Source organism: Anneissia japonica, unplaced genomic scaffold (genome assembly GCF_011630105.1).
Source record: "Anneissia japonica isolate Jap-2015-1 unplaced genomic scaffold, ASM1163010v1 scaffold310_len583560_cov164, whole genome shotgun sequence".
NCBI lineage: Eukaryota > Metazoa > Echinodermata > Crinoidea > Comatulida > Comatulidae > Anneissia > Anneissia japonica.
Window position 1 is genome coordinate 202,329 of NW_022695742.1, and position 19,254 is coordinate 221,582.

A 19,254-nucleotide genomic window follows, 5' to 3' on the forward strand; every position below is an offset into this window, starting at 1 on the left:
AGGGGTTCTTTTTCTATTACATTGTCAACTAAGTAAAATGCAATAGAAAAAGAACCCCTTTACCATATCATTTATAGGGAGCAAAGGAAAGGGATCAAAGTAACTAATCTTTTACAATCGTGATTGGTCAGTCTCTTAAAATGAGGTCAAATCATTCAAGCATCAGTGGCATTAGCTCCGTGGCGTTAACTAATCTGGGATCTGCAGGTAGCGTTAACGCCACGGAGGTGGCATTGTGGGTGGCGTAAGTAACGGCACTCCCTAGTTCACACACAAAGGCGTACGGCTCCGCCAGGCTTACGCCAGCTTTACGGCGTGTGTGTGTGAACATACCCTTAATGTCATAGGACCTTGAGGCATACAGTAATTAAATTCAACTATTTTCTATCCATTTGATGATTTCAAGGCTGTAAAAAAGTTGACCTGAACAGATGGGACAAAACAAATTGAATACTAATTTTTGTCATGTTAATTGTTTCTTGTGCATACTCCATGTTCTATCATCTATTATATTTACTAACTGCATCAATCTGTCTTGGAGGTGGTTGCTAAGAGACTGGTATTAGTAATGAGTATATCATGGTCGCCATGACAACTAATGGCACATTCATGTTATGATGCAATTAATACAATGCCTTCAAATTATCAATCATTTTATAAGATTCTTTTAACAAAGCCACTTTAGTTTAATCACTTTAGTTTTCTAATATGTTCTGACATCATTTTTCTATTTTCTTGAGTTTTTTTTTGGTTTGGAGCTGTTCATTTTAGATTTTAGTTTTATTTTGTTCACAGTGAACTAGGATAATACTGAAAAGAAATTATCAAAGAAATTAGCAAACAATGAAGCTTGATGATTTTGCAGTACTTTAGTTGACCAAGTTGCTATTAGCCCTACATTTGGATGGCAAGTTATTAACAATATTCTTGTATTTTAAAATGTTTCTATTGAGTTGACACATTAATCTATTTTGAGCCTTTAGTCATTGTATCTGTATGGTGTCAATAATGGAAGCATTGATTCCTGAAATGTTTCTTCGTATTGGCTATCATGACGCAGCAGTGTTCTCTCCCGATTTAATGTCAACCATAATAATTAGCATCATATTCCAATCCCCAAATTTGTAGCATAAAATATGGGTTAATGCATATGTCTGGGGTAATGCTCATTGTTGGGATTAAACTAATTGGGGTCTATTACAGTACTTGATGAATTGAGTTGTCATACACTATGAGAAAATCACCTACGTTATACTTTCTAAGAGCGTACATTGTTCTTTAATGCTGGGCACATGCCACGCCGACGATTGTCGGCCGACTTGATTCCAAGAGGAATGTAATGTGACAAACCACGCTTAACAAATCGGTTTTAATCATAGACAAATCATTCAGTTTGTCATAGACAATCAGCAAATGGCGTCACAACACGTGACAGTCAGCGAAGATAACTTCATTGGGCGGCGGTCATATGAAGCGGTGTGTCCCAGGCTTAAACTGCACATTATTATATTGCAGACATGTCCATTGTCTTAAACACCTCATCCGAAAGATGGTACGCTATTGTAACTTAAATTTTAATCCTCTAGCTAAACACAAGAAGAGCAGTGGGACGAAATTGAACCAAGTGTAAAATGTTTTAAATGATCCTCACAGTTCACTACACACATTACGTACTGCGCTACCAGTAGCTATTTATTTAATACCTCCTTGGTTAATCCTAGACTGAGCAAACCTACACTAAGGAAGATGTATATTATACAAAATGTCTCGCATTTTTAATGACTTATTATAAATTCATGTCTGAAACACCTGTAGACCTGACAAGTGTACAATACCCTCTTTGTCATCTGTATGTGCAACTGAGAAAGGCATCGTCTTTTCCCAAAACAGTTTAACGATCCTTTGGTGTACCCCTGGGTCATATTCTAGCTATTCTGATTGGGCGAGCTTTCAGCCATGCTGACCTATCCTAGTGACCCATGACCCTTATACTATAAATCATATTTCACTATAATTGTATAACAATGTATGTCAATATTTAGTGTGATCATGTGAGTGTGGGGTCATGTTGCTGACTGCTGTGTTATATTTTAGTCAGTGAATGTGAACTACTGTTTCTTGTCAAAACAATTTTACCATAAACCACATATCGATGTGCTTTATGAAGTAACAATGCTTTTAGGTACTCTTTTACATAGCTGTGTGGTGCTGTGAAATAATCTTTTAGATAGAGACAAAAACAGTAGCGTCTACTGCTCCATAGTACACAAATTGCTTTTTTGCTAAACAATAAAAATGTCTGTTTTTTTCTCTCTAATATTTCATTTTATTTCATAAGCAGATATAGGCCTCATTTTTAAATATTTGTCCTTTATCAGTTTTTTTTTTAGATGAGTAATCCTCGCTAAGAGTTTCTTTCAATTTACCCCCTGTTGTGGGCCATTTTATTATGGTAATGTTCATGTCAGTGAGTTTTGCTTGACATAGTTTAAAGACGTATTGCCACATGCTAAATACCGAAAAAATCATAAAAATATTTTTTGAAATTAACTTGCCCATTTTGAAGTAACATAAAAGTTATCACCTTGAACATAGAAATTAGTGTATTAAAAAAATGTTTACCCATCAGTTTACAGCGAAAAATGATAGAAACACTTCCAGTCACTGGAAGTGTTTTATTATTTTTATTATAATTTTTTGGTTTAAAAATCAGGGTACACATTTTTTAAATTCAATAATTTTTATGCACAAGTTAATAATTTGTATGCTATTGCAATATGAGCAAGTTTATTTCAAAATTATTTTTTATGATTTTTTGACATTAGCAAGGGACAGTACATCTTTAATACTGTTGACAAAATCTAACAATACATGGTAGTTCTTTGAGTGCCTTAACGGTAATCAAAGGGTCTTGAGTTTGAATCCTGAATGATACTATTTTCTTTGGAAAAACTGTATCAATATCCTACTACGTTTTCACTAACATCTTTAAATCTCTTCAACCTATAATGTACTTATGTTATAATCCAATAAAAACAATTAAAATATTAAATTAACATTCAATTCAAATTCAGTGCAACATTTAAGCTATTTACTTTGTTTTTATATACTGTAACAAAAAAATATATATATATATATATAATCAGGTATGCAAAGCAAACATTCATAAAAACATATTTTATTTTATCTGAAGTTTAGCAAACATTTTTGTCGATAGCACTGTAACTTAAAATTGAAGTACCTATCTTTGTGATCTTGTTTTGTGAACAAAATTCAACTGTTCCCATTAGTTTATCAGGACCAACCGATTTCTTGTATGATTCACTTGAAGGGTTTTACCTCAAGTATTATTGTGTGGCTTTGTTCATAGTGTTAGTGTTAGAAAAATGTTGATCTTTACAAAATGGACAATGTTCTAAATAGTTTCTTTTGTATGGACGTGTGCACTTAATATGGTGCAGCCTACAGAGCGTAGGCATGTAATAATGCATAATAATAAGGGGGCGGGAAACTAAAAAAATATAGTGTTTAGGCCAAGTAAAAAAAGAGAGTAGTTTCTCATCCTAATATTTTAAAAAATGGAGAATGAGGGCCTTTTTTTTAATTATTCTGAGATGGCAAATCCAAGATGGTTGATGGGAAACAGCTACTACTTTCTCACTTTTACCAAGTAGACACATTGAAAGCAAATAATAGAAGCACGAGACACGATTCATACCATTATGTATCCCCAATCACAAACTGATGTCAGTGAGCCAGCTTTTCTTACATTTGGTAAAATAAAGGGGGAAAAAAAAATTGGTGAGGCAGGAAAAATAGATGCGCAAGAGGACGAGAAACAATAATTTTATAAATATTTAACCTTATCTGTAATCTTTAAACTGTAGCTGTGGTGGTGAAAATATAAGGGATTTTTTTCTCATGAATAATTTTGAAACTTCATTCCAACCATCACATGTGTTGTAATTGACGAGGATATTTGTGAATGAGACAAAAATGCAATTAAAAAATAAAAAAGTGGTGTGCTGAAATTTATGGCGTCTGAGAAATAGTACTTTAAACTTCTTAATCCTAGTATTGAGATTTTGATCCAAAGTGTTACAGTTTACAGTGTATTTATTTATTTATTTATTTATTCATCATACAGAGGATAAGTAATTCATCTAACGTGGCTGATAATTAGGAACCCTCATAGTCGTACCATTTTAACATCATGACATTTTAAATAACCAAGTAATCAATGAAAATAACCCTTACACATGGCAATACAATGTCAAGATAAATGCTTAGAGTGAGTGATATATTAAGTAGGTTAACATCAACTTCCATTCTGCCTTCACATCTATAGTCATACATTGAATTTCAAATATTGCACCTGAAAAATGTATTCAACAAATTACGTTGACCATCTATATAAACCATGATTGATGGAAAGTATTTCTGATAAGTTGTGGGCAAATCCTTTAATTGAGTAATAAAGGAAGAGCTGCTTTTTATTTATTCAAATGAAACAAGTTGAAGTCACTAAATCAAGTTATCAATCTTGTAGTAGCGAATTCTGTACTGGTTACCATATGAGGATTGGAAAAGGAGGTTAGCACTGCAAGGTTTTGTAAATGTTAGAAATTACATTGATTTATTTTCATTGCCATTTGGTAACCAGTCAGTGAATAGTGATTTTCCATTTACCAAGGAAGTAAACTATTTGATCTATAAACTAAACTTTGGTTGGGAGGGTGGGGAAGTGGTATTTGGGTAAGGTCAACTTAACCCAACCTCAAATATATGGCCCTCCTTGGAATCCTGCCATGAAATCTTATTGTAAATAGGAAAACCAATTTTTTATTTATTACCAAATTGAAATAAATTTTGAAATTAGAGCACTCACCTCTTATCCTCACTTTATACCCTATTCAGACTAGACTTTGCATTGAAACCGGTTGCGATGTAATCGGTAGTGAACAGTTGTAATCCAAATTGTTCGCAACCATTCGCAAACTTCGACAGCATTCAGACACCTTTTTACTTTGATACTTTACATCACTAGCAACGATATAGGTCGTCCTGTTTTGTTTGACCTCTGCCAATCAGTGCCTGTGTCCTTTATATTAAACATATTCCTTTTATCTTTGTATTGGTGAAAACAATGATTAGTTTAAGTCTAGTGCAATGATTAGTTACATTATTGTGCATTCTATATTTTATATCATCAGAATATTTACCAAACGGAAGTTTAAATACATTACTTTTTAAGCGTGATCATTGTTAACCTTTGATTTGGTATCGTTTGTTATACTATTATCAATATAGTGTTTGCAAATTTTATCAATAACGTACGAAGGGTAGCCAATTAACGTAAATTATTATTATGATCTTTAGATATTGGTTTATCCCCCGAATATGTTTATTCTCGTCATTTTTGTAATAAATGACAATTTCAATAAATTCGGTATAGTATTTGTATTTTCTTCATGAGTTGCGAAGCGTGTATTTGATGCCTGTCTCTTATAAACATCTAGATGTGGTGTGTCGCAATTGCTACAACTGATCGCAATGCGAAGCTAGTCTGAATGGAGTATTAGTTCTACCTCTTGGAATCACCACTGAATTACCCTCTGCTCACTTTAACCCTATCCCATATGGAAATCTAAGTCAAATCTTTCCTTTCTGTTATTATGCTCACCATTTACTCAGTACCCCCAGTGCTTGCATTACCCTATCTGCCATGCTTATCTCAACCCTAACAATGTTTTTGATATTCTAGATGTCCAAGTTACACAGTGTATAGTAACTGTATCATTGTGTGTTTTAAGTGGTTAGATGCTAGCAAATCCAGTTTGCTAGAATTGGTATATAGTGCAGCGTTGCAATAGATCCCAAGTTCACCTTGATTATCAATAGCCTTTAAAAATTGTTATCTTTGAAGAGAATAATGGTGATAAAAGGGTGGAGAGGTTTGGAATGTTGGACTAGCATAGCATTAGCAGACATACTACTGTAAGTAAAGCCCAGCAAATCCATTTAACCTTCATAATGCCTGGGTCATGAATCTGATGTGTCAGAGGTCAACCCAGGATGAGGCATCTTAATAAATAGGTCACTTGATGCTTGACAAACTATCTTTTCAGATATTTATAGTTGTCTATTGTAAATACATATCTTTTATTAGTTGGGCTAGACTTTTGGTCAAGGTTATCCAATAATCTGCTAGGTAGGCCTACTATACAAAAATACCTACTATACAAAAATACGATCTTATATTTAGTCTTGCTATTTGAAGTTCAATAAAATACAAGATATAGATAATACATAGATGGTTGCAAAATAAAAGCTTTAAAAAGATGCCAAAGTATTATAATATAGACTTTTGTACCTTTATGGGTTACTATCATAAAATTTAATTTAATAAATACAATAAAATATAGTATTAAGATGATTTATTTCATTTATTAGCATAAAAAATCATTTGGAAGCCAACCTTAATATATAAAAAAAATGAATTATTGATATGTTTATTTTTTAGGTTAATTTTTACTATTCATTGGTACAATAGTTTTAGTATGAGGATAAATAAAAATTTTAAATTTTAAATAAAATTTTGCTATGGGTTCAGATTATTTTTTGTTGAGAAGATCCCTAGCTTTCATATTTCTAGCTGAGCCTGCCTCCCAGGGGAAATGAGAAGTTTGAACTAAGTTGGAAATGTTGGCTTTATATGCTTTAGTATATAGTTAGTATCAATTGCAGTTTTAAAGATGATACATTACTGAAATGAAGCTAAAACTGTGTACAGCTCCAGACACATACAGTTAGCCCAAGATATCAACTAATATTAATAATAAACTGTCTGTAAGCCTAACATAAATATAAAACAAACAACTTTGCATTCTGTAGCATCTGATTGAAACACATGGCCGTAACTTCCAGCGGCGTATCCAGGATTTCAAATTAGAGGGGACTCGTGGTGCGAATTTTACAGATGGATAATCTGGACTACCTCTGCCCCCACCCACCATCCCTCATTAGAGCTGAGGCATAAACTTTTATTTTTTTGTACCCTTCCAAATTTGAATAAATTTTCTTATTTCCCTATTTTTTTTAAATTCTCAAAACAAAAAAAATAGTGAGGGACTGGCTAGGCGCTTGAACCAGCCTTTGCATACCCCATACTGTAGGGCTTCAAGCTTCTGGCGAATGGAGCAATGATTCTTGTTAATTTGTATTTAATTGTTTTTTTCTTTCTGTCCCCTTTACCTTATGGATTAGTCATATGACAGTATTTGCAGGTAAAATGCTTATATTAAACCTCTTGCATTTTCCTATTTCTTAACCTAAGCATTCCTTTGAAATTATTAACATCGAAGAATCTTATTGTTGTTAAAAAGAGGAAAAAAAGCAATTGTTGGGTTTTTAAAAAATCAGTAAACGTAGTTGGTAAATTCCAATACCATTATTTTTTGTGTACTATGTCCCCAGCCACTGAATGTTCTAGTAAATGTTTTCTCATTGTCGTCTGTGGATAAGACCGACAGCTAATAATGATTCTCAAGATAGCCGTTACTAACTTTTTTAAGTGGTTGTGTGTAATAGGAAAATTGCAACAGTGAACACCAAATCATGCTGTCTTTTAGTAAATGTAGAATATTTCAAATATCTTTTACATTTTTTCCCCCATTTTAAAACAAGTGTAGCATGACCTGTAATTTTATGCCTTGGTATCATTATTTTATTGAGATGCCTATTAGGCCGGACCGACAGACCAATTTTAATTAATGTGCCTGCATCGTCGCGTTGCATTCTCCATTAAATATATTGGCCGCTGAACATTGGGCGCAGTGTGTCTGGCTTTAAGCTACTTTCTTCAGTATGAGGGTTATGTGATGGGGCTGTTTTTAAATGTGAGAAAAAAAAATTCTGGTATTTTCAAGGATTCGAACCTAGCGCTCTGAGATTGGAAGTCAAACATCTTAACCACTTTGCTGGGCTATCGCACAGCCTTCATCAGATTGCTGATTGATCAAATGTACCAATTTTTAATAGCATGCTTAGGTAGTAACAGAAACCAAAGGGGCCACTGATTAATCTCAGATAAGATAGTATAATACACATAATTATAGTATTTTAGGTAGTAACAGCTTGTTTAATATAGATGACATTTTCCTTTTTGTGCAGTTTCAGTTGTGCACTATTCTTTGTCTGTTTAAAATGACAGATTACTGTTTTCGGCATCTGCTTCTTCGTCTGCTGTCAATTTAATTAGGATTATATTTTTATGTTAGCGTTTTTATTGACTTTTTTCCTTGAGTGATGTAAACGCAAGAGTTTTTATTTCACGGATTAGCATTCTGTTTCAGTTGATGATTGAGAGCAAACGTAGTGATTGCTATAAGTTGAAATCTTCTTTCATATCATGTCGTTCATTTGATTTACTTGTTTTAGGTAGCATTCAATTTATAGAAACATTACCGTGAAATAATTATGAATAATGTTACATCAGATACAGAAATACTAAGTCAAAAATCTCCTGTAATATCAGGTTTTTTTTATGGATTCACCGAAGGAAGATAAACTGTCAAAAGCGATACAGTAATGGCAAAAAATAATAAATATAATGGTTTTGTTGATACAGACTCTGTATTTACGTAAACTACTCATTTAGAAGGATCAGAAAAGTTATCAGATTCTCTGAGGAAACAGATATAAATGGTTTCGCTGATTTCAGACTCTTTACTACTGAAGTCCTTTACTTAAATGTAAACTAGAATGGAAAAATAAGATGATTACAACTTTACATAAACACCAATCATAATATACCGTCCACTTTTTTTAAAAATAAGAACACATTTGGCTAGTTTTGCTTAAAAATTAACAAATAAGAACAATTGAGGCTGAGTTGAATAAGGTTTTTATTTTCTTTTTAAATAGAAAATCAACATATCTTATTTGTACTTTACTTGCACTAGTTGCGACTATGTAATAACCTCTGTAATACAGTTACCGTAATATAATCCTGTAGATAATAATTTTCTATGCTTGAAAAGTGTGTAAAAATAACATATTGGGCCTGGGATCTGCAAAAAATAAGAATGCTGACCCTGGGCAAAATTTACTGATACTTGTATAAAATAAGTGTAGTGTAAAGACCTATAACAAACTTTGAGTGTAAACCGCACAATTGGTCATTATTTTTTATGTGACACTTGTTTGATTATATTATTGTTATTGGTTGTAAATGATTGATTTAACCCTTCATTTAAAAACAATGTTTTTTCTGGTACGAGTCTTTGCCTATTTCAATAAATTTTTTTTTTAATTTTAAAAATGTATTTAAAAAAAAGTGTGATTTTACAGTATGGTATTCTTTTTTAATTTTTTTAGTTGGTTCTTCAATTATTAATGATTGTTTTTTTTTCACTCTCTTTCTTTCCAGCTCCAAAGAAAACAAACTTTTTGTTTACTGTCAAGTTTTACATTCCTGACCCAGGTCAACTTCAGGATGAATTTACAAAGTAAGTAAAATTGTTTATAATCTTATTTTGATTATTTTGAAAAAAAGTCAAATAAAAAGTAGGTAAAAATAAATTTCAACATTTTCATTGCTGTGAATAGGAGTACTTTTAACAGATCAATTTACCTTGTATGTATGTCCAACAATAGTTTCTTCATATTTTATTATTTGCTCTCTTAAAAAATACTTTAGGTCTGTCTGTTCCTAAAAAAATTGTTAATCTGTCTCCCTGCATTAGAGGAATGTTTATAATAAGTATCATATCAGACATTCTTTAAGAATGTATTAAAATATTAGTCATAGTTTACTAACAAATATACAGTAGGCAACCTAACTGTACAACACAAAATGCACACAACACTATAGCTCTGTATCTTGGCTGGTAAGTTTATTAACACTAATTTGATTAAAGTCCTCTTCTAAAAGGTTTATATAGGTGAATTATGAAATTTGATACATGTTCTTTCCTCATAAGTGCCTGAAAGGAATTGCCCCATCCTACCTATGTAACAAATTCATTTTTAATCAAAATAGCCACTCTCAGTGCACTAGGAAAAAATCTAACAACACCTTGATGGAGATAAAAGGGAAACTCACTCAAAGCAAGAGAACATTCTTATACCGTGCAACTAAGGCTTGGAACGAACTTCCAAACCAAATTAAAATAGAATTAAATGATCTCCAACTTAAAAATTTCAAAATTTTGATCAAAACAGAAAACTAATTATATCTTTCTGACTCACCCTCTGTTCTCTTGCCTTCTTTTTAATTCATTTGAATTGGTCCTTTTTTATTTTAGTTAGTGACTCACCCTCTGTTCTCTTGCCTTCTTTTTAATTCATTTGAATTGGTCCTTTTTTATTTTAGTTAAGTTTCTGTATATTTTTTTTATGTTTGTTTTTGTTCTACGTTTTTTGTTCATGTGATCCACTAGTGAGATCAGTGCTGCGTCACTGAAAGTGTTATCACGTTAAAGGCAGAATAAATAAATAAATAAAATAACCACACACAGCCTACCATTGAGAAATATCCAAAGACTGGCACTCACTGAGCCTGACGGTCGTGAGCGCTGGCACAATTCTGTGGAGAACTTAACGCGACGACGCACAGACAATGGATCATTTTTATGACGATCCTTTCAGACTGCCACTGACAATCAGCAGACGGTATTGTGTCTCACAGAGAGTTGAGTTGGATTGTTATACGACAGTTGTACAACCGTCGTAACACGCAGTGATTGTCCGGCTTAAATTATAGTCTTGATCAATAAACAATGCAAACAGCTGGGGCGGATCCAAAGATGTCTGAAAGGAGGGGGCCGAAAGTTTGGCCGATCATGATGACACCACCCAAGGGGATCTGAGGGGGAATTCCCCCACGTAATTTTTGTTACTAGATGCCCGAAAATTCTGAGGCGTTTTGAGCGATCCTTTTTCTTTTCCTTTTCTTTCTTTTCCTTTTCTTTCTTTCTTTTTTCTTCTTTTTACTTTTACAAAAAAGGGTTGGGGGGGGGGTTTTACCCATATGCACTATGCACATATATATGCACTTCCACATTCTTTGTTTGCAAGCAAGGAATACCGATAGTGAATTCATAATGGGGATGCTTCAGCGCACATGAATAATCACAAATTGTTTAGCATATAATGTAAATAATGATTATAATATAAAGCTACATTTAAAAAATGTCATAAAAATAGAATATGAAAATGGAATATCAAAAGCCAAAAAAGAAAAAAAAAAACACATGACACAAAAAGATTATACTAGTTATCTTTTACGAGCATTAGCATTTTAGTTTCTTGCCAATGAATGGTAGGGTAGCTGATCTAATAATGTAGGCCCCATGCACAGTTATAAGTCAATTGAGCAGAGATGACACACAAAAATTGTCAAAATAGTCATTGTTCATAATAAAAGAAACTTAAGATTAAAATCTGCTACCAATTGGCAATGTTGAAATTATCAACATATTCCACATGCTGTCAACAATAGGTGGTGGATTTATTATAAATGGTAAAAGGTAGTAACACAGAGACACAGAGCTAGGCATGGATAGAGTGGAGGTCTGTTCCGGGGCAAATGTTCAGTGTTTCCTGCCTGGGAAATCAGAATTTCCTCATTAGCAGATGAATCATGCCTAGGACTGGCTTTGTTCTAAATTTCTTTTAAAACAAGTATTAATATGGTTCGAATTTTCGACTAGAATAATTATTCAAGAATTTATTGAAGGGTGTTGAAATTGTTACAGGAAAATAAATGAAATGATATTGAAGGGTAAATTAAAATGTTTCAATGTCAGTTCCTTTAAAAGAATTAGCCAAGTTTGTTTACATTTCATTATTTGGCCATCCATGTACTATTTTTTTTTTGTACAGTAGTACAGGTTGATACTTTAGAACTAACTTGAAAATTTACAATTCAGTTCGATGAATAATTGATACAAAATATTTAACTAAATTATAAAATTGGCACCAGTTTAGCACATACAGCAAACTTAAATCTTCACTCTGCAATCAGCTCCTGTTTCCATATTTTAAAATGCTGCTTTGTTCTTTCAATTACTTTTGGTGTTTTAGGATCAACTCTGCTTGAGAAAATGAAGCTAAAATGTCATTATGTAATATAAATTCCCATTGATTATAATTATTTATATTATCATTAAAGTATTTATTAAATTGTTATTGTATTATCAACAGATTTGTCTGGTTGATTTCAAATAATTGTGAAATAAAATACTTATTAAAGCTAATTATTACCTTGTCACTTTTAATTAATTGCCCTTTGATTACATCATTCCACCTGCTCTGATTTCCAGGGCAAGAAATTGATAAACACCATGGTCTTTATTATATTCTACTGTCTATTTGTATAAACTTTAGTTATCATTGCAAGATTTATACTTTTATTATAAGACATTTAATAATTGTAAATGTTATTATGTATGTATGTAATGTAAATATGTAATTCTAATTTTCTGGCTTGAGTAATTGTAAGAACTTTATCTGATGAAACTAATTGCAGAATGGTCGTAGAAATACCTTTTACTGTCTTATTAGATAAGTGGCAAACTCTTCACATGACAAATATATACACAAGATGCATTACATAAACTAAGTCTCTTTATGATTGGAGTTGATATGTCGTGAGAAAATTTGAACCCAAGACCCTGGAATTAGAAGGCGAGCATCTGACCCACCAAGCTATTCAACTCCACTCCAATACTAAGAGGATGAAGCTTCCTCTCATATAAAGGAGTTTAGCTGACACAGTGGAAGTGTAGCTTGGTAGTTTGATTATGTGCCTTGCAATCCCGTAGTCCTATGTTCAAATCTTGTGACTACTCTCTAAGAGGGCCCAACATGTCGGCTGACCTAGGCTAAGCTGTTTACAAAGGTCAGCCTGTATATTATTGTATAAATAAATAACAAGAAAGCAAGGTACATACAAAACATTTCCCTACTGTTATTTGACCCAAAAAACATGTCTTTTTTAATATTTCCACGTAAATTCTTCTCAGCTGTCGTTCTAGATTCTGTGATGGTGTAACTTGTCGTTTTTTATACCAACAGCAATAACTTCACAGTCAGCCGACATCATTTGGGAGTTCCCCTTCCTGTTTATGCTTGTAAATGTTGCTGCTGGCAGGAAGGATGCACTGCTTACAAGTGTATTGTTCGGTTGATTTCTTCCCTGAGGACCTAGACGTCGCTTGATTCAATCACCTCATGGGCTTTGTAACCTTGTTACAAAGACAATGTCCAAATATAAAACAATAACATCCATAGATAAACAAAGATAAAATAGAAGAATAAAGATGGAACTGATAAACGCTGGAAATGAGTAACTTAAAAGAATGAATAAAACCATAGTATTGTTTTGATACATGCAGTAAATCTCTTTCTAGCAGTGCATTAGTAATTTGATAAAAGTCAAAAAGTTGGCAGAGTTCAGTGGAGAGTATAGTAAATGTCATCTGGACTTCTTTTTATAGGATTAGTATCATAACAGCTGTTTCCTATTTTGACTAAAGACTAGATAAAAAAAAATAGAACCTATCATTTTCTAAGAAGTACACACTGTCTCATTAAGAGGATTATAGTTGTAGTATAGTTGTTTATGTATTCTCAAATGTGTCCGGGGATGTTTTAGTTTGATGGGTGGGAAAATGACACCTAAAGAATTTCACATTGTATACAGTGAATCGGATTTCCCACGTCAAAGACATAAAACTCTTAAAATTAAAATTCTGTCCTTCATTATTGCAACAGTAAATAAACGATAAAATTACTATTAACATTTGAATATGTTGTTTTGTATCATAAATTAAGCATTTTTCAAAGCATTAAGTTATCTTAATTTAAGTATCTGGTCACCTGGTATAATAGTGTTATATATTTTACTTCAATGATTCTCACACCTCATCCCTCATCCTAGATCCAAGTAGCACCATTCATTCTGTCTAAATTTATATCTCATTTTATCTATTATGCAAAGCATATATTTACTGTGTATTGCTTTTTACTGTAAAATGTATTTATTGAATAATAATAAAATTCATTTTTCAAATACTACTTTATCATTTGATTGCCAATTCTGTCAAGACCATTTATTTGCCTGCTACTAAAGAATAATTGATAGTGTAGCATGCCAAAGAAGATTCATAATTTATTTTTCTGCCACTAATAATTATACTTTCTTGCCACCAAAGAATTATCAGGTATTGGCCTGCTATCAAAAAATCAATGATTATGAGCTGTCAACATATTCATTATTATTTAATTGGCACAAATAATTAGTGATTATAATTGATTTTTATTTATTTACTATTTTTTTGGTTTAATCATTATCTTGTTATAAATCCATACAGTACCAGGCATAATTGTCCATCATAAATCATTATGAATGCTATGTCGATGTACTGTACTGGGTATGTAGCTTTGTAGAAGTGGTTAGGTGCATTGTGAGAGCTAGAAGGATAAGAAAGGAGTATTTTTGATGTGATTCACTCCAAGGATAACCCACTAAGTCTGAAGACTTATTTCTAGTGGGGTCGTTCTGGTGGTGATTGGGAAGTACACCGGGAGACATTCCCCTACTCTTTTCCGAAGAGTGTACTGCGTTCTTTAACGTGCACACAGGCCTTAATGCACACAAGACTAACGGCTTAAACGCTCATCCGAAAGACGGTGCGCTATTGTAACTTGCATTTAAGCCCTCCATCTGTAAAACACAAGAGAGCAGCGGCTCTCAAACTCAAGATCAGAGTTTCAGTCCTTCTCTGTGCAGTTTCCTTGTGTCCTACAGGGTAAAAATTAGAATTAAGAAATGTGGTTTTCTATTAGTTGACGGATTTGTTTTTTTTCCCTCAATTTGTTTCTAGGTATCTGTATGCTCTCCAAATCAAGAAGGACCTTGCCAATGGTAAACTGCCATGCTCTGAAAACACTGCAGCACTCATGGCCTCATATGTTTTACAAGGTGAGAGACACAGTTAATTAAATATTGGTGGTGTTAATACTAAAAAAGATTGTTGTGTTGTCCAACTACTGGAAGCCTAACATTAGAAAATTTGAATCACTGGTTGACAAATAAAAAACAAACAAAACTCTATACCAGTAGGCCTAGTCCTATATTCTATGGTTTATTGCTTATTTCCAAATACATTTTGGCTGAAAAGTGGTATCGGGTATCCATTGAGTTAAAATCCATATTTGAGGAATCAAATTCATTAATTAAAGCTTTAAAAAGTAGCCTTTTTAAACATTGTATATTTCTCCTTTGTTTATAAAAATAAATATTTACCAAGCAAAAAACCTGGCCATGGATTTTTAAAGATTTTGTTTCAGTTTGGGCTACACAAAATTTATTTGTTTAGCCTTATTGTTATAATATAACTAAATTATTAATGTGTAAACATTATATTTATTGTTGTTAACAATTCATGATAAATAATCATGATGAAAATAATAGATAAAAGAGAATAAAACCTTACATCTGATAACATGCACTATATTTCAAGACTAATTAATTTCAAGTAAAATTAATTTTACTTCTTTGCATAATAATTATTCTGTGGAATATTTTGGCGACACTTACCTAATTATCAGACAATTTAGCCATGTGCCCCAAGCTGTGTTAACATGTCTTCCAACTTGCCAGGCAAATTGGAAACGACAAGTGTAGTGGTACTTGGATAATTTGTCTGTAGCAGTCGGCATTCTCGGTTATAGACTACTGGTATATGATAACATCCAGAACCTTCAAAAATATTTTTACATTGAATTACTTATTTAAAAAAATCAATAATTTTAATGAAATAGTTGAAATAATTTAGTCTTCAAAAAGTTCTCGTCAAGGCTGTGAAGTAGGAGCCATGATATAGAAGGAGCTGTGAAGTACAGACACCAGAGAAAGCATCAAAGTAGAGGAGGCAGTGAAGTAAGGGCAAAAAGTAGGGGCTTTGAAGTGGTGGCTGTGAAGTAGAGAGAGTGAAATCAGGCCTATGAAGTAGGGACCCCGAAGTGTAAGCACCAAAGTTAGGTGCATGAAGGAGGTGCTTGGAGTAGTGGCCGTTAAATAGAGAGAGTGAAATAAGTGCCATGAAGTAGGGACATCAAAGTATGAGTGCCAAAGTAGAGGCATAAATTAGGTGCTTGGAAAGGAGGGGCAGTGAAATAGAGAGAGTGAAATAAGTAGAGACACTGAAGAGTAAGCACCAAAGTGGGAGCATGAGGGAATGAGGGTGGTGGATTTGTGAAATAAGGAGAATAAAGTAAATACCATGAAGTAGGGACATAGTAGTAGGGGCACCAAAGGAAGGGACTGAAGAATAGAGTACCAAAGTAGGGGAACTGTAGTAGACGCCACAGTAAGTACACCGAAGTAGAGAACACTCAATCAAGTAAAATAGATAGCATACATAATCACATGACTCAGTTAATATACATCATAGTTCCATCTTGTAAGTAATTGGTAAGTGTAATGTGAAAGACAAGAAATAGGTATCTAGGTAAATGAGATTAGAGTATTCACTACAAAATAGGCTAAAGGTCACTGGAGAAATTCTTATTACTAAAAATAGTTTTCATTATAATTAGTAGCTCTTGTAATGAAAATCTTGCGACTCTTATATTGAAAATCAAGATATTGTGATGTTGCAATTTAGAATTAAAGGACCGAGTTATTACTTGGTAGGTTCTACTAATTCCTTTGTTGTATTTTATTAATTGCTGGAGCCTATTGCGTTGCTTACTAAATATATATATATGCCAATCATAAGGTTTCTAAAAATACTTTTCATACTATACAGTATCACTTTTAGATTACTGAAATGATTCACTTCCCTTTAGAAATTGCACGTATTTAGGTTACCATGGCAACTTATTAATTATTCATCCATCCTTAACTCATGGTAACTTCATTAATGTTAAGAATATTATAAATTTATAAGTTTCTGGGTTTCACTTAACCATACATTTCGTTCTGAATTTAAAGGTCATTCGGTGATGGAAATACCTTGGATGTATTCATATTATTTGTTATATAAAAAGTATAATATAGGCTTTACTCTGATAGTCACTGATAGCCATTCTTGCAGTAATATTAAAGTCAAGAATACTGTAGATTTGATAATCATTCATCCATTTGTGCTTGCTTTCATGTCTATTTTAAAAATAAATATAGACCAAAATTTTGATTAAAAAATCTAGATGAATAGTAATAATAATCTATACAGTAAAGGTCTTGATGGACCAAACTTTCCAACTGCTGCACCCTCTCTGGAATGCCTTCTCCTAATATTAGTTATTTCACAATACTCCCTTTGAAAAGCTAATTTACATTAAACCAAACCTTTTCCCTCAAGCTATGTCACACACAAATCTTTTTCATTCACTCTTATTGGTTTTTTTTTTTTTGGGGGGTAAAATTTTTTGTGGTAAATTTATGCCTTTTAGCAACTTTTTGGTAGTCTATATTTAGTCATATATTGTTATTATTGTTATTATTATTATTATTATTAATGTTTTTTTAATGAACCTATGACTTTTCCATTTACTCTCTGCTCTGTTTATTTCAGTACACCTGCCCATTTTGGTTTCATCCAATTTTCCTAATCACCTACCCTACTATTTGTTAAACTACCTTTGACTCTTTTCTTAAAACATGTAAAAAGATTCTTTAATACACTAATAGATTTTTATGCGTTTTTTTTTTAAATGGATTAACTAGACAAATGAGGAATCTAAATTTTAACCAACTCTGTATTCATTGCTGTGGAGCCAAACATATCTGAGTATTTGGCACAGTGTGTTTCCAATCCATTAATTTTTTTGTACTGCTAGTACTCGTCATTAGTGCTTAGCCTAGAGACATATTCTTGGCGCAAACTTTCTCCATCTCCAATTGAAAAAGCTTTTTCTTTCATTATACATATGGTTTTTGAACTTTTAATTTCTGTAACATTCCTATTCTAGGACACTTACTGTAGGTCTCCCACGTGGTCGGTGCCTATACATTCCTTAATTACATCCTTCATCGGCCCTTCTATTCTCAAACTATGATCAATTCATTTTTTCTTTCTTTTCCGTATAACTTTCATTAATGATTGGGGCTCTATCATACAGTCGGTGATTAGTTCCTGTTCAGACAAAGTGTTAAGTGTTCTTTAAAGAAAGTTTGAATTAGTTGTTTTTTCCTGATTTTAACATAATTATAACTAGAACTATTGTTAAGAAATGTACATGGTTGTCTTTAACGCCAATGTTATTACCACGATCTATGCTCAGACACAAATACTGTGATATTTAACAGGGTTGATTGATCTACTAATGGTATATCTAAGGGGCATGAGAGGAGTGTATGCTTTCCCTGAAAATGTTTGTACCTTTACTGAGCAAAAAAATAAAAATTACACAGATGCATGTTAAACCTCAATCTTTTTTTTCCAATTTCAGCGGAAGTAGGCGATTATAACCCAACAGAGCATGACAATGGCATGTACATCACCATTAAATTTGTGCCAAATCAAACCAAGCAGTTAGAGGCAAAGATACAAGAATACCACAAAAACCATGTGTAAGTGCATTTCTGCGAAGATGAAGTTTGTGTTTCAAATAAAGTTTCAGCTTGGGCAGTTTGTTTTTGTGTTGCAATGTAGGGTGCTAGTGTTTTGTAATCTTGAAGCAATGTGTTTGCCAAACAACTCTAGTTCTGGTGATTTATTGCATAAATTTGTATAAGTAGGGATGCACATGTGCAAGAGCATTGAGACTGAGCTTCAAATCAAGTGGGGGCCCTTGTCAATGTTTTCCACGTCCTGTGCAACGTATGTCTCGTGTCTCAAACAGGGACTTTTCAGACCAACTTCCTTCCAATGAGATACAGATCAAAACAGTTCAGTTTACGCTGGTTTACAGTCTGTTTACACTACAAATAATGTTTAAATTGATTACCAGCCAATTGTAAAATCTGCAAGTAATATGCAGTATATCTTTTATATTTGGCATGGAAAATATTTTCACTGCAACAATGTGTTTTTGAATATCACTATTAAGTAGACAAGTCAAAATATTATTATTTTTTTTAGCCCAACAAAGACAATTATAACTTTAATATGCTTGACCATGACAGGTTGCAAGAGTACTTGGAAAAGGAATGAAGAGTAGGATCAGGAAATGTAGAATAATTGTGGGAAATCCAAGCTTTTATGTTCATGAGGATTTTCTTTGTACTAAATACCTTGA

At 32.8% G+C, this 19,254-nt stretch overlaps 1 protein-coding gene across 2 annotated transcripts in view; it reads left to right on the forward strand.

Moving 5' to 3' along the window:
- The window catches only part of LOC117101549 (FERM, ARHGEF and pleckstrin domain-containing protein 1-like), a 93,621-nt gene that overhangs the window by 33,363 nt on the left and 41,004 nt on the right, over positions 1-19,254 (forward strand). For both annotated transcript variants that reach the window (XM_033241526.1, XM_033241527.1), the window contains exons 5-7: positions 9,431-9,509; positions 14,892-14,989; positions 18,466-18,586. In XM_033241526.1, coding sequence (XP_033097417.1) covers positions 9,431-9,509; positions 14,892-14,989; positions 18,466-18,586 — 298 coding nt within the window. The remainder of the gene's footprint in view (positions 1-9,430; positions 9,510-14,891; positions 14,990-18,465; positions 18,587-19,254) is intronic.